This window comes from Mesoplodon mirus (assembly GCF_964341445.2).
Source record: "Mesoplodon mirus genome assembly, chromosome: 4".
Lineage (NCBI taxonomy): Eukaryota > Metazoa > Chordata > Mammalia > Artiodactyla > Ziphiidae > Mesoplodon > Mesoplodon mirus.
Window position 1 is genome coordinate 34042431 of NC_138979.1, and position 26726 is coordinate 34069156.

Genomic DNA, 26726 nt, shown 5'->3' on the forward strand with positions numbered 1-26726 from the left:
ACCTAAGCAGGGAAGTGAGGCGCAGGGTTGGGGGGCGGAGGGGGGGCGGTGACAGCCCCTGGGATGGGGCCGCACCAGAGCCCAGCGCAACTCGTGTGTCATCACTTATTGGCTAGCAGGGTCCCGGACCTTGGCCAATCGCAGGGGGCCGGGTCGTCATGGCGACGGGGAGGCTAACACAGGCGCTGTGCCCCGGAAGCTTGTTCGTGGGAGAGCAGGGGACGATGGCCCAGAACCTGTACGGTCCAGGAGTCCGGATGGGCAACTGGAACGAGGACGTCTACCTGGAGGAGGTACGGAGGGAGTGGCCGGGCACGGCCCGCCCACTGCCCGGGGACTCCCCCGCCTGGCCTAAGTTCGGGCTCCTACTTAGAGCATCCCAAGCCTCCTTTCGCACCCAGCACACACCCAATGTCCCTAAAATCCCAACTCCCTCTGAACGCCCTAAGAATCTCACTGGCTGACCCGCAGGTCTCATGCCCTTCTACTCTTGCGGTACGCGGGCCTCTCACTGTTGTGGCCTCTCCCATCGCGGAGCACAGGCTCCGGACGCGCAGGCTCAGCGGCCATGGCTCACGGGCCCAGCCGCTCCGCGGCATGTGGGATCCTCCCAGACCGGGGCACGAACCCGTGTACCCCGCAACGGCAGGCGGACTCTCAACCACTGCGCCACCAGGGAAGCCCCCTTCTACTCTTTACGCGCGTCTCTTGGCCTCCCAAACTCTCAAGGCCCCTGCCTGTGTCTCTCCCTTAGTCTAGAGCCCCACTAAATTCCCTCTGTTCCGCAGAGACTTACAGTCTCCGAAGCTGCGGTCCAGGTGAGCAGGTAGACTGTAAGCAGAAATACTGCCCTTACCCTCCACCTTGTCCCACATCCCCTCCTGAGTGTCCCCGTAGCATCCCTTTCACTGACCTTATACTCATTGCCCTGAATTGTCCTATGGCGGTCTTAACAAGACCCTGGGCCATCCTTTTATGGAACTAGTTGGGTGGGGAGACACTTTCGGTGTCCATCATCATACAACTAGCAGAGACCTCAGTAGGAGGGGATATATGACCTCCAAATGTTACTCATCGTTGTCACTGGTTGGAGTAATTATAGGTGATGTTTCTTTTTTGTGTCTTTCTCATTTTTCTAAACATTCCACAATGAAATAAAAAATAAAGTAATGCTAAAAAAGTAATGCTAAAAAAAGTCCCCCATTCCCATTATGCTCACATTTCTTTTTACGTTCCCAAATTTTGCTTTTACAACTTGTTGTGCTTTGGACCTAAAAGCTCTCAGTATCTCTGTTATTCAGGACTATTGTTGACCCTGACCCTTTGGGTTTCATTCATTTTTCTCTTTAACCAGGAGCTCATGAAAGGCTTCTTAGCAAAGAAGGACAAGGGACAACTTCTCATACAGAGAAACAGAAGACGGAAAGAGAATCTTTTGAGACCGGTAATTTTAAATTCAAGCGTTGTTTTCAAAAGTCTATCAAATTAAATGTGAGAATAGGTTAAGCCAGCAAAAATTCCATAAGTGAGTTGTCCCATAAGTGAGTTGTCATTTGGAAAATACCAATTCTTCTCTTTAGATAACCACAATGTTGAAAATTCCCTAAGATTTTAGAAACATGAGAAGTTTGCTATTAATTTTGTTCACCTGCATTTTCCAAATTAAGAAATGAATAGATTGATACATGCACGAGTAAAATGCCCTTTAGTTGGTTCTCAAGAAAATTTCTAGGAATGTTGAATAAATTAATAATGGAATCAACCCATGTAATTTTTCATCAGCTTTATTTTACTTCGTTTGGGATTATCAGGGGCATTGATTTGGCAAATTGGGAGCAGATTGGTGGCAGGAAAAGGAAGAAGAAAGATTTCAGGAAATTCAAGTCAATCCCTTCTTAAAATAGGGTACATCTTCACTGGCTGTGAAGGAATTGCATGGTTTATCTGAAAAACTCCTATTTAAATTGTAGATGCAGCTTTCCATATCTGAAGACGGATACATTCGCTATGGCGACAAAGTGATGCTTGTGAATCCTGACCACCCTGAGACAGAAGCTTATCTGTTTCTGGGCGGGGACCTGAGCTTGTGTATGACTCCAGATGAAATTAAAGCCCGTCTGAGTGACGAATTAGAGGTGCCCTGTGGCCTGAGCGCAGCTCAAACCAAGATCCCGGTTGGCAGAAACACTTTTACCATTTTGTGGTAAAGATACGTTAATTTTAGGCTCATTTTCATCATAAATATCTGTTTTCACTTGCAGTCTAAGGATGCCCTGGGATTAGAGCAGTGCTGATTAGAGGCAAAGGTTATGTGAATATTCTCTGTGATTCTCATCTTGCTTTCTTATCTTGAGAATGATTGTCAAGGGGCCTTTACAATCCTGTTACTTAAACATCAGGATAATGGGTAATTTGATTTCAGTTCACATCAGGATAATGGATAATTTGGATTCAATTCAAAATGCTTAATTCAAAAGTATTGGATCCAGGGAATTAAATTCAGAATCTGCCCAGAAGCAAAGTGGGTTTTCCTAATAACATTTCATAAGGCTTTGAGCTCATTTGAGTGCTTTCATTGTTTTTAATGCTACTCTGTTATTTCTACATCAGAAATATATAGTTAAATGCAAGGTAGCAGTACATGGGGATTTGCTGTTTTAAAATTGTCCACTAAAAATGTACTTGAATTTTTGGAGATGAGCATCTAAATCCTTAGAGAATAGATAATTACAATTAAAAGTCATTGCTTTCAGTTTGTTACTAAACTATGATAGAAAGTTTATGTGACAGGGATATAACTAGTCCTTTAAGTCTTTATAGAGTTTTTGAATACACATAATTTATGTTAAAACAGCTAAAAATTGATCACAATTTCTGTTTCCTGGAAGATTAAGAGGGAAGAGTGTATTAAGTGTCTACAGATTTGTTACCTTGCTTCTTTCTAAAGTTGTCAGTGTATGGGGATGTCATATATAGAATAGGGAATATAGTCAGTAATATCATAATAATTTTAAATGGCCACAGATGGTAAGTAGATTTATTGTGATCATCTCCTAACGTGTATAAATATCAAATCATGATGTATACACTTAAAACTAAATATAAGCTTATATATCAATTGTACTTCAATTAAAAAAAGATGTCAGTGGACTTGGACCAATTCATTAGTGTAGGACAGTATGACTTGCTCAGTCCACCCTAGGCTTACAAAGTGGGAACACGGTGTGTTCCGAGTGTGTTGGAAGACAGTAAGGTGCCAGCAAGACTTGAAGGCCAAAAGAAAAGACCTTTTGGTAAGTGACTTGTTTCAGTTATGGTACATGAATAGACATTACTAAGAAAATTATAAACAAAAGTGCATACACAAAAAATAGAGCTGTAGAATGATCCTAATACAGAGAATTTACATTATATTAATTCTCCACTGACAGTGCAGCTGGAGAGGTCACTGGTCAGGTCCTTAGATACGGGCAGAACTTTCGCCTCGGGATAGCAGGAGGATTTGCAGACAGAATGGTAAGTCGTAATACTGCACGTCTACTTTGGACCAGTCATTTTTGTTTCCATGTGGGCTATTGGCTACTTACTGAAGCGGACAGAGAACTCTATGGGCATGGGCTCCATCTCTGGCCTCATTATGGTGTCAGCCTGCAGCTTTTCCAAGGCAGTCTGGGGCCAATTCTTTCCTTCTAACCTCACGAATTACAAAAATACATCCTTAAAAGCTAAAGGGGGGCCTCCCTGGTGGCGCAGTGGTTGAGAGTCCGCCTGCCGATGCAGGGGATATGGGTTCGTGCCCCGGTCTGGGAGGATCCCATGTGCCGCGGAGCGGCTGGGCCCGTGAGCCATGGCCGCTGGGCCTGCGCGTCCGGAGCCTGTGCTCCGCAGCGGGAGAGGCCACAACAGTGAGAGGCCCGCATACAGCAAAAAGAAAAAGAAAAAAAAAAAAAAAGCTAAAGGGTAAGGGGGAAAAAAACCCTCTTTGCAATGCAGCTGGTAAAAAGCAAAAATTTATACCACCTCCACTTGTAAGTTAAATGATCAGATTATGTAATAATAATCTGACAGCTGTTTAATGTCACCAGTGCTAACACATTTGCTTAAGTCCGGGAGCATAAGTCTTTGATCTTTACCTCTACCTTGGGAATTAGGCAGCGTAATAGAACCAGATAAATATGGATTTGAATTCCAGCTGAGATGCATACCTAAGGGTTGAGACTTTGGGTAAGTTATTTAACCTTTTTGAGTCTTTCTATAAAATGGAGATTATTTACTTACTACGTGTTTAAGAGCTTCACATATGTTAACTCATTTATTCCCCCCAACAAGTCTTTAAAGTAGGGACTATTTTACCCGTGTTTTACTGATGGGGAAACTGAGGCACAGCAAGTTAAGTGACTTCGCTCCAAGTCACTTGGCTACTAAGTGGCAGAGCTGGTATTATATATAACATTTTTCACTGAATCAAAGATTCCATTATTGTATGATGTGGCATCATCATCACCAGCAGTATCATTATTATTTTCATACTACCAAGAAATCAATGCTGGCAATTAAATTCTGACACACCATAGATGGTAAGCTGCAGCCTGATTTTAAATGTGAAAATTAGAGGAAATACCCAGTTGCTGAAAGAGGAAGTAAATCATCACTCTCTCATCCAGAGAGTAGCCCTACTAACATTTTAGCTTATTTTATAAAGGGAAAATCTTAAAATATAGGGAAAATTACAAGTATTACAACATTTAGATTATTTTTTTCTTTTCTTTTTTTGTTTCTCTCTTTCTTTTTATTTACCTTCTTTTCCCACCTCTCCCTTCCATCTCTGCTCTCCTTCTCTTTCCCCTAAATCATCTGTTCTTTGCCTGTTTATTGACTTGGGCTTAAATATCTGCTCTTCCACAGATTATAAAAATTTGCCATGTTTGTTGCTAATATTTCCTCTCATTTGTCAACTTGGCTTTTAAATTGTAGTTCTCATCTATTTTTAAGTGAAATCTATCAGTGCTTTTCTCTGTAATTCCTTCCATTGCTCAGAGCCTTTGAAGTCTGCTCCAAAGATATGATAAAAAGAATAACTTGTATTAATTTTTAAATGTCTAAACTTGAACTGTTGCTTAAGTTTATTCTTTCATCCACTTGGGATTTATTTTGATAAAGGCCTTGATGTGAACATCTAAATTTCCTCCAAATGACGAGTCAGTCATATCTGTGTTATTTCTTGAATAATTATTCCTTTCTTCACTGACACATGCTGCATGCATTAAATTATTATACATGGCTTTCTATTTGGATCCTTTGAACTGGAGTTGTTTATTTTCATTCCAGGTCACTTTGATGACTTGTAGGACTAGTTCTGTATCATTACACTTCTTTGTCTGGATTATGTTAGGAATTAATCTTTCAGTTAAATGTAGTAATAATTTTTTTAAGTCCCTCTGCCCCTGTGGGGGGAAAAATCACTTGGTATTTTGATTGGCATTGTAATTAAGTAAGTGCACATATTTAGTAGCTTTACAATATTTGTTCTTCTGAGATGTCTCTCTGTTTCTTCAATTATTCTTTTCTATCTCAGTAAAGTTTTGTGCTTTCCTTCACATGGATCTGACACTGAGCTCATCAAGGTTATTCCTTGGTATCTTCTATTTTGGAAGCTATTGAAGGTAGGTCCTTTTGACAGTTGCAGCAAAAATAGAAGATAGACATTGATTTTTATACTCACCTTGGATGATATCACTTACTCTTACGAATTCTAGTTGATTCTCTTAGGACTTCTAGGTAGACAGTCGTCTTATCTTCAAATGATGACAATTTTATCTCTTCTCAAATTCTTATACCTCTTATTTCTGTTTCTTGTCTTCGAATTAGCAAGCTCTTTCAGGGTATTTATGAAAAATCTGTTGATGGTGGCCTTGTAGAGGCCTGATTTTTGTTCCTGATTTTCTTATTGTTTTTCTTTTTTTTGTGGTACGCGGGCCTCTCACTGTTGTGGCCTTCCTATATGTATATATGTATATGTATAGCTGATTCACTTTGTGATAAAGCAGAAACTAACACACCATTGTAAAGCAATTATACTCCAATAAAGATGTTAAAAAAATAAAATAAATAAAAATTAAAAAAAGAGGAGGAGTGCATGAGATGGAGAGGGAGGCTGTGTTTGGTATTCCAAGGAAAGGAAAGCAGTTGCCGGTGATGTGAGGGCGGGTGGTCTCAGCCTCTGAGATGGCCTTTCTGAGGGAGAGGAAAGTTGAATGTTCTTGTACAATCCGTAAGAACAGGGTTTTTGAAAACTGCTTTTGAACACACTGGCCGTCCAGCCAGTTGACGGCTCCCTACTTCCCCAGCCTGTCGGGTAGCTGTGAGGTAGTCCATCTGCTTGCTGTCGTTTTCAGTTATATTTATCAAGTGACCACAGGACCCTCATGAAGTCGTCTAAGAGGTCTTGGCTCCAGGAGGTGTACCTGACGGATGAGGACTCCTACCTGAACTGCTGGCAGGCGGCCTTCCCTGACCCCCAGCTACGCCTGGAATATGAAGGCTTCCCCGTCCTGGTGAGCGCAGCCTGGGGAAGACAGACGTGTGCGCGGATGCTGTGAAGTGGGTGCGATTTACTCCTGTGTGTGAAATGGAGGCTTATCAGGGCTCCGATGCCTTATATGCCTCACACACTTTCACCCTCTCTCTCTTTTTCAAAAAAATATTTATTTATTTATTTATTTATTTATTTATATTAAAAAATTAAAAAACAATTTTTTTTGGCTGCACCGTCCGTGCAGCATGCAGGATCTTAGCTCCCTGACCAGGGATCGAACCTGTGCCACCTGCAGTGGAAGAGCAGAGCCTTAACCACTGGACCGCCAGGAAGTCCCTCTTTTTCATTTCTAACTCAAGTTTGGGAGGCACCGTTTTGCCCCGTGGCAGCATCCTGCCTTGGTGTTTCTCGACACTGGCGGCGCACAGATCACCTACAGAGCTTCATAAAGATACCGCGGCCCAGGCTCTGCCCCTGAGATCAGGCTGAGAACCACTGCCCCGAGATTGTAAGAATGATGACACTGCTTTCTTTCAGGCCTCTGTTAAGTCCTCATTTCTAAAGAGACTGGGTAATCTGGGGGAAGTGAAGGACAGGGGGCAGGCAGACGCACAGGTGAGCACATTGCTGGACGTTTTCTCAGGAGCCTGGACCCTGCGGACAGGAGCACAGTTCTGGATAGAAAGGCAGGTCTGGTGGGCACAGAGCTGTTTTGAGGACCAGAGGCCATGCTACTTGCTTGTGAGACATCCAGCAGACGGAGACTAAGGAGTTGTTGGAGGTTATTGGGAGAGTTACTGGATTTACAGCCAGGAAGGACTTAAAGAGTTGGCCGTCCAGGAAGGGGCCCCCAGTTACCAGCCACTCTGAACCCACCTGACGCAGTAGGCTTCTCTCCCGAGCTCTGCAGGCAGACCCAGGTTTGCAAGGGTCTTTCTCCCAGCACGGAGAATATACAAGTGGTCCACAATGATGCGTGCTTGACAGATTTCCTCTCTTCCACTGGTCTTTGCCAAGCTTTGCTGTCCTTGGAACTGCCTCTCATTCCCATGATTTAAAGTGGCAGTATCTCAGTTTCATTGTCTGTAAAATGGACATAGATGATGATGCCTAACTTATGAGGTTTTGTGAGGATTAAGCAGTTAGTACATTTACAGTGCTTATTAGAAAAGTGCCTGGCCCAGACAGCACTCCCAAGCATTCATTGTTTTTTTTTTTTTTCTTCGCTTCTTGTGTTTTTTTATTTTTTATTTTTTTATTTTTTTAATTTTTTTATTTTTTGCTTTATAACAAATTTAATCAGTTATACATATACATATGTTCCCATATCCCCTCCCTTTTGCGTCTCCCTCCCACCCTCCCTATCCCACCCCTCCAGGCGGTCACAAAGCACCGAGCTGATCTCCCTGTCCAAGCATTCATTGTTGTTATTTTTTTTTTTTTTTTTTTTTTTTTTTTTTTTTTTCTTTTTGCGGTATGCGGGCCTCTCACTGTTGTGGCCTCTCCCGTTGCGGAGCACAGGCTCCGGATGCGCAGGCCCAGCGGCCATGGCTCACGGGCCCAGCCGCTCCGCGGCATATGGGATCCTCCCAGACCGGGGCACGAACCCGTATCCCCTGCATCGGCAGGCGGACTCTCAACCACTGCGCCACCAGGGAGGCCCTGTTGTTATTTTTTATTTATTATTTTTTTTGCGGGGCGCGGGCCTCTCGCTGTTGTGGCCTCTCCCGTTGCGGAGCACAGGCTCCGGACGCGCAGGCTCAACGGCCATGGCTCACGGGCCCAGCCGCTCCGCGGCATGTGGGATCTTCCCGGACTGGGGCACGAACCCATGTCCCCTGCATCGGCAGGCGGACTCTCGTTGTTAATTTAACGGTGGTTGTTCTATTGTTGCTGTCATTAGGTTAGAGAGGTTGGGGAGTTCAGACACCAGGAGCTCATTTCTCTGTTGCTAACTCAGTCCACAGCCCGAGGCAGGTCTCTGAGCCACATTCAGACACATCTGCAGAATGGGACATTTCATACCTGTCCAGCTGCTGTCCACCTGTCAATACCCTCCAGTCAGAGACCATCAGGAGCACCTGGGGTTGAACGAGTCGGCTTTATTACTAGTTGCAGTGACGGAGAACGTGCACCATGGAAAACCGTGGGGCGTCTCAGTAAGAGGCTGGTATACATGGTCCGAAAGGATACATGCACCCCAGTGTTCATTGCAGCACTGTTTACAATAGCCAAGACATGAAAGCAACCTAAGTGCCCATGGACAGAGGAGCGGATAAAGAAGATGTGGTACATATAATACAATGGAATAGTACTCAGCCATAGAAAAGAATGAATTAATGCCATTTGCAGCAACATGGATGGGCCTAGAGACTGGCATACTGAGTGAAGTAAGTCAGACAGAGGAAGAAATATGATATCGCTTATATGCGGTATCTGAAAAGAAATGATACAGATGAACTTATTTACAAAACAGAAACAGACTCACAGACTTAGAGAACGAACTTACGGTTACCAGGGGGAAGGGTGGGAGGAAGGGATAGTTAGGGAGTTTGGGATTGACATGCACACTCTGCTATCTTTTAAATGGATAACCAACAAGGACCTACTGTATAGCACAGGGAACTCTGCTCAATATTATGTAACAACCTAAATGGAAAAAGAGTTTGAAAAAGAAGAGATACATGTATATGTATAACTGAATATGTTTGTTGTACACCTGAAACTAACACAACATTGTTAATCAACTATACTCCAATATAAAATAAAAAGTTTCAAAAATAAAATAATTAGAAAGAAAGGACAAGTTATAGAATTGGGGCTGTGGTTGGGAGATTTTAGTGAGGGTCTCAGGAAGTGGGGCTTTGCCCTGGATTGGAATCTGTCAGGAAGCAGGGCTGTCTCAGTACATCTTATCTATAGAGGGCAGGCCAGAGCACGGCCAAAGCTGTCATGAGTAAGGAAGCAGCAGTCACTCCTATTCTCTAGGAGAGGAGGACATTTGGTATTTTGTGGCTTGGACAATGCTCATGTTTTTGCTGTGTTCAGACATGATCACAAAGTGGTCTTCTTTTTGTCTTGACCCATCGTGGTCACAGCGTGGCCTTGTCTGATGTGGGCACTGTGTGAAATTGATCATATTCCACAGGAGAACACTAAGGCAGAGCCCTGGGTGCCAGGCCAGTTCCCGGATGTCAGGGGCTGCTTTTCCCCATCTCACACTGCTTTTAGCTTACGTGAGTCAGGATTTTGAAATAATATGTCTTTTATTTTCTGATTATAAACAATAAATGTTCACTTATGGAAAGTCAGGAAAGTCCAAAAAATAATATGATGATTACCAGTAGTTCCATCTTCTAGAGAAAGCCATTGTTATCATTTTTTTCCATGCATATGTTTTTTTAAAATTTAGTTTTAATTTTTTTAAAAAATAGGACATCAGGAATATTCTTATTTTTTCCACTTAACACCACTGACCATATTTCAAGTTGTCAAAGATCTTCTCCAATATGATTTTAAATGATTGTATAATGTTACATCATATGTGTATCTATAATAATGTATTAATCTATTATGATTTGGCTTCTAGGTTATTCTCTCTCTCTCTCTCTCTCTCTCTCTCTCTCTCTCTATATATATATATATATATATATATATAAATATATATAAATGAATATATACTATATTTCCAAATTTTTGCTTTTAGGAAACTGGAGGCCTTAATTCATAATTAAAATAACATACTCTCTTTATCTTTAAAGGCAAATGCAAAAATTCTTATCAATCACTGCCACACGAATCGGGGACTGGTGGCCCACCGGCATCTTTTCTTAAGGTATTGTATAGCAGGGTACAAGGAAATGCCATGCCAGAGGGCAGGGGCTGTGAATATAGGCAAAGAAATTCAATTTAAAGAGGATGGCCACGCACAGAAAAAGTCCTTTGATGAAGAAATATCGCCACATAGAACTTTGATGGTGTGAAAACTCCTATTAGAGCCCCTTCTATTATACAGGTCCTTCCCCACAGAGGACTTTAGCTATAATGGGATCCTATATACCTGGTCCTTGCCCAAGTAGGATGAGTCTTGTTGGCAAACACATAGTGTTTTAGAGACCCCCCCCACAAGAGCTTTATGTAGCAGTCTGTTGAATTACGTGCTTTGAGATGAACTTAACAGCTTACTGAGGGTTGTAATTCCATTTCCAACCAGTGTTAATTCTTTCTTGCCCCAGTACCTATTTTGGAAAGGAAGCAGAGGTCGCTGCGCACACATATCTGGATTCACACAGAGTTGAAAAGCCAAAGAACCATTGGATGTTGGTGACTGGGAATCCCAGGAAGGACTCGGCCACCATGTTGGACCTGCCTAAACCGCTGGCGGCGGAGGACACCCGAGTCCTGGAGCAGGTGACGGAGCCGGGCACCAGGAACGCACCTGGCGCGCATGCGTGCACTCGTCCGATGTAGCTTTACAGGATATCTATCTCGGCCATGCCTCAAGCTATTCTTAAGGAAGGCACAGAACTCTCTGAACATTGTATTAAAACAAAGGCTGTATTCAGATTATTGAATTAATGGTGGAGGTCTAGGACACAGGAAAAAACAAACAAACAAAAAACCTTGCCTTGGGCCATAGCTCAGAAATGGTCTTTGAAAGTGACAGATGATATTCCTTTGTTGATGATCAAATTCTGAAGACTCAGCTTCCTTTATTTAGATCCTACAGCAGCAGCTTCTATAAGGACTGTATAAAACTCGTTACTTTTAAAAAATGTTGCTTTTTAAAGCTATGTCTGTGTAATGAAGCTATCGGAACTTGACTGAATTTCTGGCACCATTCTCTTTCCCCTGACTCTGTACAATGTACTAAGAAATCAAAAATGGGTAGCTGTGGACTGTGGCCTTACTTTAGAGTTGAACATTTTCCCCCTTGTATTTTTGTGTCTCCTTCTAGCTTGCGGGGGTGGGCTCAAGACCTCTATTTGACCTCCATTATTTTGTAATGATTGTCATATTGCAGAATGTCCTTATTTCTACTTTATCTTTGAAACCAGTACATTAGTTGTGGCATTCACATCATCAGACAAAATACATATATATCCTTCCACGTGTTTGTCCATCTACTCATTCTTTGTCGAGTACGGAGCACCTATGATGTGTAAGCTGTTGTAATGGGAGGAAGAGATGCCCAGCCCAGGAAGTAAAGGTGAGGGCTAAGGCTGGTTTGCTTTTAAATACCCTCGGTCCTCCGTATCTGCGGTTTCGCATCCGTGGCTTCAACCAACCGCTGAATGTGTAGTATTATGTTTATGATCTGCTGTTGGTTGAATCTGCGGCTACGGAACCTGCAGATTCGGAAGCCACATTAAGGAATCTGATCATCCTAGGATTTTGGTATCCTCGGGGGCCCTGGAAACAATCCCTGGGGATACCGAGTGACGACTGTATACCCAGAGGCGGAAAGTAAGTCACGGGTTATGTAAATGCGTTTCAAATTGATGCGGCTTCAAGCCAATGTGGCTTGAGCCTCTTCCAGGAGACAGGCATTTGCCCTTCATGTGCAGTAGGAGTTAGGGCGGTGGTTCCTGCCCGTGTCTGTGCACTGGTTTCAGCTGGAGAACTTTAGCAATTACTGATGCCTGGCCCTAGCCCAGAAATTCTGAGTAAATGGTCTGGGGTGCAGCCAGGGCAAGGAGCATTTTCAGTGGTCTTCGGCTGACTCTAATGCATTGCCAGAGTTGGGATTCACTGCATCAGGAGAGGAGAAGGAAGCGACGGTTCCTTGGGGGCGGTCAGGAAAGGCTTTTCTGAGCGGGCATTAAATCAGAATTTCTGGGGTGGGGCTTTAAAAAACTAAAGATGCTTGGGCCTACCTCTGGAGATTCTTATTTAATTGACTTGGATTGGAGCCCAGGTATCAGCATTTAAAAAACACTTGCTACTTTTAAAAAAATGTGCCGCCTGGGTTGAGAACCGATGACTTAGCTGAGCAGAATTTGGTTTGCCTGTGTATCTCCAAAGGGTGTAACCAGAACTGGAAGTTTAAACAATCTGCAAGTGTCTAGACCAGTTCTGGTGCATTCTTGTCCTGCCATGAGGTGTCCACGGAAAGCTTTCAGACAACATGGGGACTCACATTGCTTCCTTAAGCCATCTTTCAATGGTTTCTTGACTGAATCGCCAAAGAGTTTTAGTCCCCCAGGAATACTGACCAAGTTTGCAAGCATATAGTTAGGGACAACTATGGTGTGACTTCCACCTGGCTGATGGCAACTGTAAGGCCCAGTCATTTTAATTCAAAGATGTTAAAATATGCAAAAGAAATCCCTGTACATCTTAGAATAGGTGAAAGGCTATAACCAGAAAGTTAGTGCTGTTGAACTGGGCAAACACTCTCACCTGTATATTACCTTGTGTGATCACATCAGAGCTGCTGCCTTGGGTCTACAGAGTGCATTCAAAATTATTAAGGGGTTTTTACACTTATTTCCTTATTCTCACTATTTTCTGGGCTTAGATTGGATATTGTTCATTGCCATAACCCCATTTCTTGAGGAATATCTGTTGACTGAATGAATGAATCCATATCCTTTGCAGAGGTGACAATAGGGACAATAGGCTTGTAGAAGTTAAGTGATTTGCTCAAGGTCACATAGCTCATAAGTAGAATTGGGCAGGACCAAGTCAGATCTTCTAGACCTTCGTCTAAACCAAAGTTTTCTAACCGCACACTCTCAATTTTGGGGGGTCCAGATAATTATTTGTTGTGGGGGACTGTCCTGCACCTTATAAGATGGTTGGCAGCATCCCTAGCCTCTACCTACTAGATGACGGTAACACACCTCCACTTGAGACAACTAAAAATGTCTCTTCTCGTTGCTAAATATTCCCTGGGGGAAAAAATATGCCATTTGAGTACCACTGTCCCTTGGTCTTCTAGATCTTCTTTATTTGCCATTGACAGAGGATGCTGTAGAGGGATTTTCCTTTCTATTTTTTTTAATAGAGGTTAGAATATATGGTGTCTAGGTAGCTTCCAGGTTTACTAATAATCTGCTTCTGGCATCTGACTTGAGCTTTGGTGGAAACCTAGAATTTTGTGTAGGTTGGGCCTCCAGGATAAGGTTGCTATGTGGACCTATGCATAGTTCACCTTGGTACACACAGCCAAGAGTGGTATTCAAATTGTTAAACAACCTACACAGTTTTTCCTGAATATCACTGGGCACCAACCTAACAAAACAAACTCCAGCCACAGTGCTGGGGTAGGGTCCTCAAGGCCCCCTGCTGGGCCAGACATTTACTCTCTAGTTTCTGAATTGCAGGGAAGTCCAAGGGTTTCCACCCCCCCCATGGAGATGCCAGGGTTGCCCGGGGCATCTGAGGGACTTGGGTCAGTAGCTGTGTGAGAAGCACACAGTATCTTAGTAGTGGTCTTCAGTGTGGGATACACAAGCTGACCCATTGAGATGTGAAAGGAAAAGTTTAGAACTTCTATGTATACCATTATTTTACCCTGTAAAATACATTAATATGTGCTTCCTACTGTTCAAAATGTTAGTTTTTTTTAATGCACATATAGTTTAGTAGGCATGAATAAAATTTGTAAATATAAGTGTGTGTGTGTGTGTGTGTGTGTGTGTGTGTAGTTAATGCTCAAAGCTTACCAGGAAGGGTGTACAATAACACAGTGTGGAGACCATTCTGTGTGCTGTGTGTCGTCGTTTGTTATACAGAATGTGCCACTGAGTCAGTGTTGCTGCGTAGCTCTGTCCCCAGTCATGGACTACAGGCTCCCCCTGCCCAACCCAAGGTTCACTTTAGCTCAATTGCACAGATTTCTATCCATCCTCCACTGTGTGCTGGTTCTCTTACTAGGATGGTGGAGACAGCAACAAATAAGGCAAAGACCCTGCAACTGGGGGCAAAGGGAGAGGAAAGAAGAAACCACCAGTGATTATGCCCCGAGCCTTCTATGATCCCTGTGGGAGAACAAGGAGATGCTCGGGGACCAGGGAAGGCTGCCCTCGGATGACACTTGAGTGAGAAAGGACACCACAGAGAAGAGCATTCCTGGCCAGGGAGGCCCGAAGTGGGGTGGGGGGCGTTTGGAGCAGTGGTGAGAGGGGGGCACTTGGCAAGGGGCCAGTTCACAAGGGGCTGTGTGAAGAGCTGCTATTCAACAGGTCCACCCAGTAAGTCTGCACTGGCTGTTAAAATAGTGTATCCCTCTGTATTGGTTGGAAAATAGCTACTGACCCAAGTCCCTGAGATGCCCCTGGCAACCCTGCCACCTCCCTGGGGAGGACCCTTGGACTTCACTGCAATTCAGCAACTACAGAGTTAATGTCTGGCCCAGCAGGGGGCCTCGAGGACCCTACCCCAGCACTGTGGCCGGAGTTTGTTTTGTTAGGTTGGTGCCCAGTGATATTCAGGAAAAACTGTGTAGGTTGTTTAATAATTTGAATACCGCTCTTGGCTGCGTGGATCAAGTTACTGAATTTGCATTTTATCTGGAAGGTGGTGGTCAGCCTTCGAAAGAGTGTGAGGACGAAAGGGGCATGATTTTGCTTTAGAAGGAGTATTATGGAAGCAGCAAGGAGGTAAAGGGGTCCCCGGGGACAGATGAGCCTCTGAACTAAGGCAGTGTCAGGGGCCGTGCACAGAAGGGGATGGGTTGGAGAGAGGTCAGAGAGAGAGAGAGAGAGAGAGAGACAGGACTCCAAACCTGGTGTATGTAAGACCAAGAGAGGACGAGGAGGTGGCAAGCAGGTCTGGGGGGCATGCCCATCCCTGAGACTCAGGACTCGGGAGGACCAGCAGTTGTTCAGGGAATTTGAGTAGTTGCCTGGAGACAACGTGATGTAGACTGTTTGTCTGTGGTCCAGCTGCAACCTACAGTGTCTTCCTCAGTATGATGATGTCCTCTGCCAGGCTGGTTGGACCCACCAAAACCCCAGCTAAATCCTTGATAATTGGCAGCAAATAAAACTTTAGGATTGAGTAGTACCTATAACTCCCTGCCAGGGGAGCACGGAGGAGTCCGGCAAGCCTGGTGGCCAAGACTGGCCACTTCCCAGCTGCAGGGATGTTACCTCTCTGAGAATCAGTGCATCAGCTGTGAAATGGGGAGGGTACTGGCCCTTGAGGGCTGCTGGGAGAACCGGATATGTTCAGTTATGTGAAATCAGGTGCTCTGAGTGTGTAAGTGCTTCCCTGTTTCCCCTCTGCCTTCGTAAGTGAGTTTAGTACATGGACATCCAAGTCAAGGAGTGAGTTTATCTCCATCTCCACACTTGGTTCCAACCTGGGATTGGACCCCTTTTCTTTCCCACACACAGTACACCTTTGTGCATTTAATCGAATCCAACAGACCTCATGACTTTTTTGTATCAGGTACTGAGCTAGACCCTGGGAAGTATAAACATGACTTTTTTATATCAGGGCCTCAACTGGGAGATGATGCTTAAGAGATGAAGAGAGGTTATTCCTGTTAAAGAAAAAAAAAAAAAAGGCATAACCCAAAGCCATTGACTTGGGGGAAATGCAGAATGTATTAGGAAAGCAGACGGAAGTTCACTTTGATTGGAGCCTTGAGTAAGAGACAGGAGGTAAAGCCTTAAAAAGAAAGGCCAGGAGCTTCCCTGGTGGTGCAGTGGTTAAGAACCTGCCTGCTAATGCAGGGGACACGGGTTCAAGCCCTGGTCTGGGAAGATTCCACATTGCCGTGGAGCAACTAAGCCCGTGTGCCACAACTACTGAGCCTGCGCTCTAAAGCCTGTGAGCCACAACTACTGAGCCTGTGTGCCACAACTACTGAAGCCCACGCACTGCAACGAAGAGTAGCCCCTGTTTGCCTCAACTAGAGAAAAAGCAACACAGCAGCAAAGACCCAATGCAACCAAAAAAAATTTTTTTTAATTAATTAATTAATTTTTAAGAAAAAGAAAGAAAGGCCAGAGTGTGGAAATTTGCATTTAATACAGTATGTAGGGGGGAGCCACTGCAGGTTTTGGAGCAGGGGAGAGATAGGACAAGAAAGGAAGGTTAATCTGGGAGGGACAGGTACAAGGTAAGTTAAAGGCAGAGGTTATTTCTGAATCCATAATCACAAATGAGGAGACCATTGAGGCTTGAACCTATGGAGGGCAGAGCCAATATTCTTACTGATGGGTTTTAGCAGATGAATTAATCTTTTTCTATTATCCCTTCACCAAAGGCAAAAATAGTAGAAACATTGCTTTTTCCATTAGTAAATTCGCTAAACATCTCTTGATATTATCTGGAACTTTAAAAAAGGAAAATAGCTGCTTTATTTTTAAGAATAACCACTTAGAACCATTTATAGATTTGATAATAATTCAGTAGAAGTTCAGTTATTATGGAAATTTAACATAAGGAGAGTCAGTTAAATTACTGGCTTTGATTCCTAAAGGGAGACCATGTTGTAAAGAAGACAATTGGTTAATGTATAAAGAACTCTTATAAGTGAAAGAGAAAACCACAATCATCCCATTAGAAATATAAGGCGCTGGGGCGGAGTCAAAATGGCAGTGTGGGAAGATGCCTAATTAGCGTCTCCCCAAAACTAGGGCACCTGCCGGCCGCTGGTGGGGACCCTGACGCCCAAGGAGATGGGAGGAACCCCCTAGTGAACCGGTAGGATGTGGGGGGACTGAGCAGGGAGGAGAAGTGGAGGCCAGACAGGATCAGCACCCCTGTGGCTGGGGAGATCAGGAAAGGCAGGTGGGAGGGGCCCTTCAGGAGGAGCAGGAGAGGAGAGGAGGGTGTTTGCCCCGCCCACTCGAGCCCAGGAAGCCTGCTGGGCTCCCAGGTGAGGTCCCCCGCCCTCTGAGACCAGGGGTGGGGGGTACGCCTGGGCTCCTTCTGTTCTGTTGAGTCTAAGCCCCACCCCCCCATGGCCCCCAGGGCCTTTTCCAGCCCTGTGGGTCCTAAGCATAAGCCCCGCCCACTACCCAAACCTCGCCCTTGCTTAGCCCCACCCTCCACAGCCAAGGCATTTCTCCCCACACTTTTTTTTCTTTTTCTGTCTTCCTTTTTTTTTTGTCTCTTTTTTCTTTTCCCTCCTCTTTTTTACTATTGTACTGTTGTACCTTCCGGTTGTTGATTCATCTATATTTTTATTTTTATATTCTAACATATCTGTTAGTTTCCTAGTCTAATTTTATTTTTTACTTTATTGTTTTCTCTCTCTCTCTTTTTATTTTTTGCCACACCATGTGGCTTGCGGGATCTTGGTTCATGAACCGGGGGTCAGGCCGAAGCTCGTGCAGTGGGAGTTCCGAGTCCAAACCACTGGACTAACAGAGAACCTCAGACACCAGGGAATATTCAGAAACCAGAAAAAGATATCACAAAAAAAGAAAATTATAGACCAATATCACTGATGAACATAGATGCAAAAATCCTGAACAAAATGCTAGCAAACAGAATCTAACAACACATTAAAAGGATCATACACCTTAATCAAGTAGGATTTATCCCAGGTATGCAAGGATTCTTCAATATACACAAATCAATCAATGTGTTAATCACATTAACAAACTAAGGAATAAGAACCATATGATCATCTCACTAGATGTAGAAAAAGCTTTTGACAAAATTCAACACCCATTTATGATAAAAACTCTCCTGAAAATGGGCATAGAGGCAACCTACTTCAACATAATAAAGGCCATATATGACAAACCCACAGCATCCAATAAGCATTTCAAAGCAAGTGCAAATGAAGATAATGAGATGCCATTTTTTCTTCCTCTGAAGAAAGGCAGTGACAAAACCATAGAGTGTCAGAGCCCACAGGGACCAAACCTGATTTGACTTCACCTGGTCATTTTACAGGTAAAGAAATAGGCTGGATCCCGGAAGGGACATACTTAAGCCCATAGGGAAGACGGGCAGGGTTAGCCGAACTCCACCTCTGTGTGACAGTGACTGTTGAGAGGTCTGGGCTAGTTAATCTCACAATCAGTTAAGTCCTTTGGAGAATGGAACGAACTAGGGTAAGATTCATACAGGTGCTGAAGTCTGGATGGATCTAGAAGGTATTATGCTAAGTGAAATAAGTCAGACAAAGACAAATACCATATGATCTCACTTATATGTGGAGTGTAAAAAACAAAACAAACAAAACAAAATGAAAACAGACTCACAGAGACAGAGAACAAATCAGTGGTTGCCAGAGGGGAGGGGGATGGGGAAGTGGGTGAAATAGGTTAAGGGGATTAAAAGGTATGAACCTCCAGTTATAAAATAAATAAGCCACGGGGATGTAATATACAACATAAGTAAAATGGTCAAGAATATTGTAATAACTTTGTATGGGGAAGGACGGTTACTAGACTCATCGTGATCATTCCATAATGTATGCAAATGTCAAATCATGATGTAGTACACCTGAAACTAACATAATATTGTACATCAACTATATTTCAATTGAAAGAAAAAAAGGAAAAAAGAAAGAAAGAAAAAGAAGGAAAGAAAGAAAGAAGGAAAGAAAGAAAAGAGACTGGTTTCTCTCCTGCGGATTTGGTCTTGCAGTTTTCCAAAGCAGCCACAAGATGTCAATATTAAAAATGCTAACAAGTCAGTGCTGCCATTGCTCAACTGCTGAGCTTATTTTCAAAATACTAGGGAGTTTCCAGTTTTCAAAATGTACATTTTAAGAGGGGAAAAACCATAAAGGCCTTGCAGTCAGGGTGTCAGTTCATTGTTTTTCCTTTTAAAACAAATGGTGTATTAGGTGAATGTAAAGGCTGCTTACCAAATGTAAAGTAGATAGCTAGTGGGAAGCAGCCGCATAGCACAGGGAGATCAGCTCGGTACTTTGTGACCACATAGAGGGGTGGGATAAGGAGGGTGGGAGGGAGATGCAAGAGGAAGGGGATATGGGGATATACGTATATGTATAGATGATTCACTTTGTTATACAGCAGAAACCAACACACCATTGTAAAGCAATTATATTCCAATAAAGATGTTAAAAACAAACAAACAAAAAAACACACATCATTGCAAGGGGTTGAGCCGAGGGACATTCAGGTTAGGGCACAGCCCCTTTGGGACTCTTCATAGGCATTCCATCTGAAGTCTGGAAACTGCTTTTTTTTCCCCAGGAAACTGTGCTTGGCACCCAGACCCGGGACCCTGCACTCTGCAGCTGCCCTAAGTGAGAGTAGCATGATGTCCGGGGGGTGATTCCAAAGCCGTCTCTGTTCCTTTCCAACCTTGCCTAAGTCCTCCTCATGGCCAAGCCTCAGTTTTCTCTGCTGGGTTACTGACTTCCTCTCAGACTTGTTTATAAGATTGAATGAAATGACATAATGTATTCTCGAGAGAGGCAAGAGGGGATAATGGTTATAAGCTCCCCTCTGGGGTCAGACAACTCAGTGAGGATACCGGGCACTTCCTAAGTGTATGACTTTGGAAATCACTGCACCTCTTTGAGCCTCCATTCTCCCATAGGTTAAAAGATGGCTAACATGTCTCCCATCTCATAGGCTTGCTGTGAGATTATGTACACTAAGCATTCAGCAGTCCATCCAGCACCATGTCAGTAACAATACTAATTATCATTATGACTTGGGTATCTCACACATATCTCTGCTGTCTGTGTGCTACCTGGCATTGCTGCATCCTGATTTTTTTTTTTTTTTTTTTTTTTTTTTTTGGCGGTACACGGGCCTCTCACTGCTGTGGCCTCTCCCGTTGCGGAGCACAGGCTCCGGACGTGCAGGTTCTGCGGCCATGGCTCACGGGCCCAGCCGCTCCGCGGTATGTGGGATCTTCCCGGACCGGAGCACAAACTCGTGTCCCCTGCATTGGCAGGCGGACTCTCAACCACTGCGCCACCAGGGAAGCCCCCCTGATTTTTTAATATCCATCTCCTCCACGTGACTGTGAGCTCTTCAAATACAGAAGCTGCACGTATGCATACATGATCTTCATCTCTGTACCCTCAGCATTCACACTACTAAAATGCTCGCCCTCTCTCCCCCCTAATTTCCAGGTAAATCAGTGAAAGCTTGGAGAGGTAAACTGTGTTGCCCAGCATTGCGCACGAATTAGCACTCCCTCTGCACAGCACTTGTCGCTCTGAGTAGTCATTGTGTGTTTATTCCTCCATGTGCCATGCTTGACTGCAGGCTCCCTAAGGGCAGAAAGACCGATTTGGGGTTCCATCCCTAGTGTTAGAATATGATCATCATGGTCATCATCATCGTAGCTAACATTTATGGAGCACTAGGGTGCCAGGCACTGTTCTATGTACCTTTTCATGTATTAATCAATTGAATCCTCACATATAACTTGTGAGATGGTGTCATCATTATCTGAATTTATAGGAGGGGAGACAGACAGAGAACGGTTAACTTACCCGATGCTGTACAGCTAAGTAGGGGAGCCAGGCAGTCTGGACCCAGAGCCAGAGCCCTTAATCAGTGAGTGGTGCTGCCCCTCAGCCAGAAAGCTTCTGATGCATTTCTGTTGGATTGAACTGAATCAGTAAGACTGGAAATTGAGCAATATTACAGTGCATTACGGGGAGCCACCCTACGTATGCCTTCGAGTTCTGCATTCAGAGCTGCTTTAAAGGTGTCCTCCAAGGGGGCCCGGGAGAGCCATGCCGGCAGGACACGATGGAATGAGTGGGAGGGAGAGGGCAAGGAACCTGGCAGCTCCAGAGCCATTCAGTCCTGGCGGCAGCAGGGAGCAGTGGCGGGGGGTGCGGAAGAGACTGGGAGCTGCCACGAGTCCATGGTGGGACCACAGGGGGCTCTTCTCAGCAGGAGGCAGTGCTCAGTTCCCTGGGCACCCAGGCTTCCTTGACACACCTGGAAGCTCAGTCACCCAGCTGCATCCTGCAAACCTGGAGGGGTGGTGTGTGGGCTTCATCTTGGATACCAGCTCTGGATGAGTAGAGGCTGGAGCCCTGTGCTGAGCCAGACTGGGGACGTGTCCAGTCTCAGTGGAGAGAGCATTCCAGCTGTCCCCATGTGTCCAGGAGGGCGCCGTGGGCCATGCTGGGCAAACCTTCCCTCTGATAGACCCAACTTCCTGCCGCTTCTCCAGGCCTCCCAGGGCAGCCAGGCTGCCTGGTGTTGAGGCTGTGGGTTCTTCCTGGGGGCGGTGAGTGCATCAGGCTGACCCACCTAGGGCTCTACCCCAGAATGCTGACACTGTGGGCTCCATACTCTAACTCACTGCTGGCAGGTCACACACGAACCCCTCCCTCCCTCCTCCCCCAGAGGGAGGGGAGATGGTGTCTCCGTGGTGTCCCCAGCTATGGGGCAAGAGCCATCTCCCCTCCTCTCTCCCTGCAACATCGTCTCTGTGCTGTGTTATTGTTGGCTGGTGTGAACAAGGTTGAACACCTGCCAAACATCTGCTCATGTCTCCTGTGTGTGCTCCCAAACAGACAGGCAGGAAGCAGCACCACCCCTGGACCAAAGTGCCAGGGGCTGTGAGCCACCGCACAGGCACACCGCCTGGCTTGTCTGGGGCCGGTGGGATCCCCTGGGATCTCTGGGGGCTTGCCAGGTGGTGGGAGAGCTCTCGTTCTATGTCCTTCCCCTCTTCCCCGGAAGGGACAGGACTATGGGATATTCAACAGAAGAGAGGGATGGCTGGGGGTAGGGAGAGGGGGGCTATGTTAGAATTCCCCCCACCCTGGGGAGGCAAAGACAAGGGTGGATGTGGGAAGGAGAGTGGCTTTCTGGGTGCTCCAGGAAAGGGACCTTGAGAAAAGGTGTGAGCTCAAGCAGTTTATTTGGTGTGATCCTATTTGAGACGATGTGAAACAAGGAGGAGAAGAAAGTCAATAAAAGGCGCTTTATTAAGCAGTTATCGTTGGGGGCACCTGGGACTCCATCCCACTGAGGAACCTGAAAGGCAGCCTCATTCCGCCACCTGGGAGGTGGGCACGTGGGGAGATTTCTTCTTCACCTCCCCTCTGCTGTCTGGAGAGCGGCCCCGAGGGCATCAGCTTCCTGACTTTTCTGCCTGCCCCAGGGAGTGGGCTGGCAGCAAGCCTGCAGGTGCAGAGGCCCCAGTGCTTGCAGTGGGACGCCACCGAGGGGGATGGGCAGGACACGGAGGGTCCATCACACCAAGGGAGAAGGAAGGTCAAGGATGAGGCTAGTTGGGCATTGACGGAGTGGTTGGTCCTCTTCCCTCTCTCCTCTTTTTGTTTCTCACTCTCTCTACCCCTTTCGCTGTGAGTTGCCCATCTCCTACCCTCTCTGCCTCTCTCCTGCTCTCTCCTGGGGTCCTCTCCCTTCTCCCTCTCTCTGTCATCTCTCTTACTCTCTCCTTTTCCATTTGTACCTGCCTCTCCTCTCTGCTTTACTTATGTAGCCCTAATCCTGAACAAGGAAGGGATGCAATCATAAAGGAACTTCATTCTATTTCCCAAGGAAGGGCCCTTCCTCCTGTTCTATGGGACTAGGCAGTTCCTCCCTGTCTCCTGGATGAATACTCAACTAGTCCCTTCAGCGGTAAAGTGTCCTTTAACTACTTTATGTTGCTAAACACTTAAACATGGACTGCGGTTAGCAATTAAAATGTCATTTTCCCATGTAATGATCAAATGCTGGACTTGATGGAAAATTGAGCCTTCCTTCCTCCTGCAGCTCGGGCCCCTGATGGCAGGAGGTTCCCTGGGTAGGTCTTCTCCCCCATCTTACCCACTGCACTTTCTGACCCTTTTGGGGTTGGAGCTTGGGGGAAGAAAAAGAGATCAGGACATCAGGAAAGTTCTTTGCTGACCGGCAGTGCTGGGAGACCCAGCTTCTGCATTCTCCCATCTTGGCTGATGGCCGTGGTGAGTGTCTGTCTTTTTTTTGGCCGCACTGAACACATGTGGGATCTTAGTTCCCCGACCAGGGATCGAACCCACGTCCTCTGCAGTGGAAGCGCAGAGTCTTAAGCACTGGATCGCCAGGGAAGTCCCAGTGAGTGTCTATCTTGAGGGTGCTGCTGAGTCCTCTGGGCGTATCTCCCACTCCTGGGATCTTATTTAGAGTTTCCTGTGGAAGACAAATGCTCTTCTTCCTTGTTGCTTGCTCTCAGCCCCTGGGCATCCCCCATGTTTCTGGGTTCTTCCTTCTGAGGTCTGTTTACTCTTCCAGGACACCTTCTGGACAGAACCTAAAATGCCCACATTCAGTCTCTCTTATGTGATTTACAGGAACAGTCATGGATTCTTGGAGCCCCAGCACATCCTAGGTGTGCAGATCCATCCCAGGGCAACCACCTGTTTAGTCACCGGAATAGCGTCCCTTGATCTCCCGGGCAGAGGTGGTCCCTTTGCCCTCCCCTCTCCACAACAGACCAACTCCCTGAGAAGACTCACTCTCCCTGCCCGTAGCCCCTGCAGGGATCTGGTGAGGACGCACCGCCGGGCTGCTCACTTCAGTGCCCCTAACCGCCACTGCAGAGCCTGGCATTCAGCTAGTGTGGAGTCGGTGTTTGTTAAGCGGTTGAGCGAGTCCTTCGGCTTTGGGCCGGGCGGGGGCTCTGGGTGTGCTGGCTGGGCAGGCCCCTGGCACAAGCACCTTAGAGGAGTCTCTTACTGAGGTTGGTGTTCAAGGTCAGATCCAGCTCCCATCTGCTCTGTGACGTTAGATGCTGTCTTTAGCAGAGAGGGGGAGCGTTAAGGGCTGGACCAGGAGACCCAAGCCTGGAACAACGGGAATGCCCATGACAGCTTTGCCTCCTTTTGGTTTGCTTCGTACCAAACGAGCCATTGAGAGAGCTGGAAGAGCTGAAGGAGAGAATGAAGCCTCAGACAGCCTTTTGCTTCGGTGACACAGCACACTCAGGAACTGGGACGGCTGGCTTCTCTCGGTACTGCTGTTCATCTTTCACTTGGCACAGGGCTGGTATGACACCCTTGTGCAAGTTCTGCTTCTCAGAAAGCTGAGGTTTCCTCCTGTCATGGCCTCTTTGCCCCGTCACTGTCACCAAGTCTTCCTCAGTCCCCTGAGCCTTCTCGCGTCTGTTCCTATAGTTTTCCAAGAAAGTTGATTTTCAAGGAAAAACCTTTGGCTAGAAGGTTGTTGGTTCAATAGAGTCCATCACTGTGACTTCTATTGCTTCCCCCTTTGCAGGAAGCAGGTTGATCCAAGAGAAGATTCTTAAAATGAAGTGTGGTAGGAACCTGACCGATACCAATATGTTTAAAAAACGTCGGGGCAATTTCCACAATGGGAGATTATATACTGGGTTGAACCTATTTTTTATAGGCAACCATGGCTCAAAATTGGTAATTTTATATAGCTCAATCTAATATTTTGGTGCAAAATATGAGTTGGGCATCACGGACTCTTGTCATACTTCAGTGACGAAGGTGTTGTTAAACTTGATTGAGCCATGTAACTTTTCTGGATCTCAGTTTCTTTGTCTCTTTGATGTTGATACTGAAATAAACTATTGATTCCCCCCCCCAAAAAAAGATAGGGACAAAACAGCTGTTTCAATCAAATGCTTCATTATGAGGTGTGTTCATTTTACTCATTCATTCATTCATCAAGCCCCTGGTTGTGGCCCAGGTGTTGGGGTTAGATATTCCTTGGCTGGCACAGTCCTAAAAAAAGGTTTCATATGGTCATCACCACGTGCCTGCACACCACGCCGAAAAGAGAGCTTTTGGTCCGCATCATCTCTTGTGGACTCCTTCATTCCATGCCCCTGCTCGCACCTTGCTTCACACCCTCAGGCCATTGCCTGCATGGCTGGCTCTGTTGCTCTTCTTGTCTCTTCTCCATGCCTGCCTTAACTCTTGGTTCCTATCCACAAAGAACCTTCTCAACCTTCCTGTCTTCTTGCCCCTCCCTGGGGTCTCCCAGGACTCATCACTTCTGGTACTTGAGGCTGAAGTGTTCACAGTTTTGTGAAACAAACAAGTAAATGTGACAGGGTTGGGACATCTACTCACAGTGCAATTTGAATGTGCAAAACAAAGGACTCTTTCTTTTTTTAACAAATACAACTTTTCCTTGAAAAATATTTCATTACTTATAAAATGCAGCAGAGGTAGTAGTGGTATTTGAGTAACAATATAACTTACAAAGTGCAAAAAATATTTTTGGTGCCGTACGTTTATATAATACAATAAATAATAATGCTTTTTCAATGTGGTATCTTGATTAAGCAGGATTTTGTGTCTTTCTTTTATGCAAATTCATTTAAAAAGTCATTAAAATGTATACCTTTAGCGATTTTGTTTTATTTTATTTTATTTAACTTTGTATTTTATATTGGAGTATAGTTGATTAACAATGTTGTAATGAAACAAAGGACTCTTATACTCTGCAGCTACCATGATTTTCTTCACAAAGCCCTACCTTTGGGTAAGGGGATGATGGGAAGGGGGCTCATTAGATCTAGTGCAACCCTGGGATCTTCTTCCAGTGCAATAACTCAAACAGACCCTTTAGGTAAAATTTTTGATCTCTTAAGTTTGTCGTCATTGTCTTTCTCTACCCCTACATGGCATGTGGGGTATGCAGAGGGCTTACCAGGTGTGCCTGGCAGCAGGGGAGAAGGCAGGTCCTCCAGTCCACAGTCTGCCCTGTTGGATCTTTGCTGAGCTCTGCCCTGGGACACCTGGACTGGTAACTGCTGAGGGGTGACCAGCTCCCTTCCCTGGTATTTGTGGACACTGATGATAGGAGTCTGTGGTTGGAATGATTAGTGATCGGGCCTCTCCTTTGGCCTGGTCAGGACTTCTTGGTCTTTCCTGGTTGGCCTAGCATCACATCAGTTCTCAGTGCACTGTGGCTGTCTTTTTTTTTTTTTTTTTAACACTTTTTATTTTACATTGGAGTATAGCTGATTAACAATGTTGTGATAGCTTCAGGTGCACAGCAAAGCGACTCAGCCATACATATACATGTATCCATTCTCCCCCAGGCTCCCCTCCCATCCAGGCTGCCACATCACATTGAGCAGAGTTCTCTGTGCTATACAGTAGGTGCCTGTTGGTCATCTATGTTAAATATAGCAGTGGGTACATGTCAACCCCAAACTCCCTAACTATCTCTTTTCCCACCCTTCCCCTCCGGTAACCATAAGTTCATTCTCTAAGCAGCACCTCAGCATCATCTGAGTTCTCAGTGTGCTGTGGCTGTCTTGATGTCTTCAGGGATGGGTTGCTTTGTCCCTGCAG

At 45.4% G+C, this 26726-nt stretch overlaps 1 protein-coding gene across 1 annotated transcript; it reads left to right on the forward strand.

Moving 5' to 3' along the window:
* Window positions 1-224: 224 nt before the first annotated feature.
* On the forward strand, window positions 225-11124 carry CFAP161 (cilia and flagella associated protein 161; the record flags this gene model as incomplete). Its single annotated transcript, XM_082618705.1, has 7 exons — window positions 225-293; window positions 1355-1444; window positions 1971-2203; window positions 3432-3516; window positions 6396-6554; window positions 10297-10370; window positions 10771-11124. 7 exons carry the CDS (start codon window positions 225-227, stop codon window positions 11003-11005), a joined length of 945 nt encoding a protein of 314 aa, XP_082474831.1. The 3' UTR covers window positions 11006-11124.
* Between the last annotated feature and the right edge of the window lie 15602 nt (window positions 11125-26726).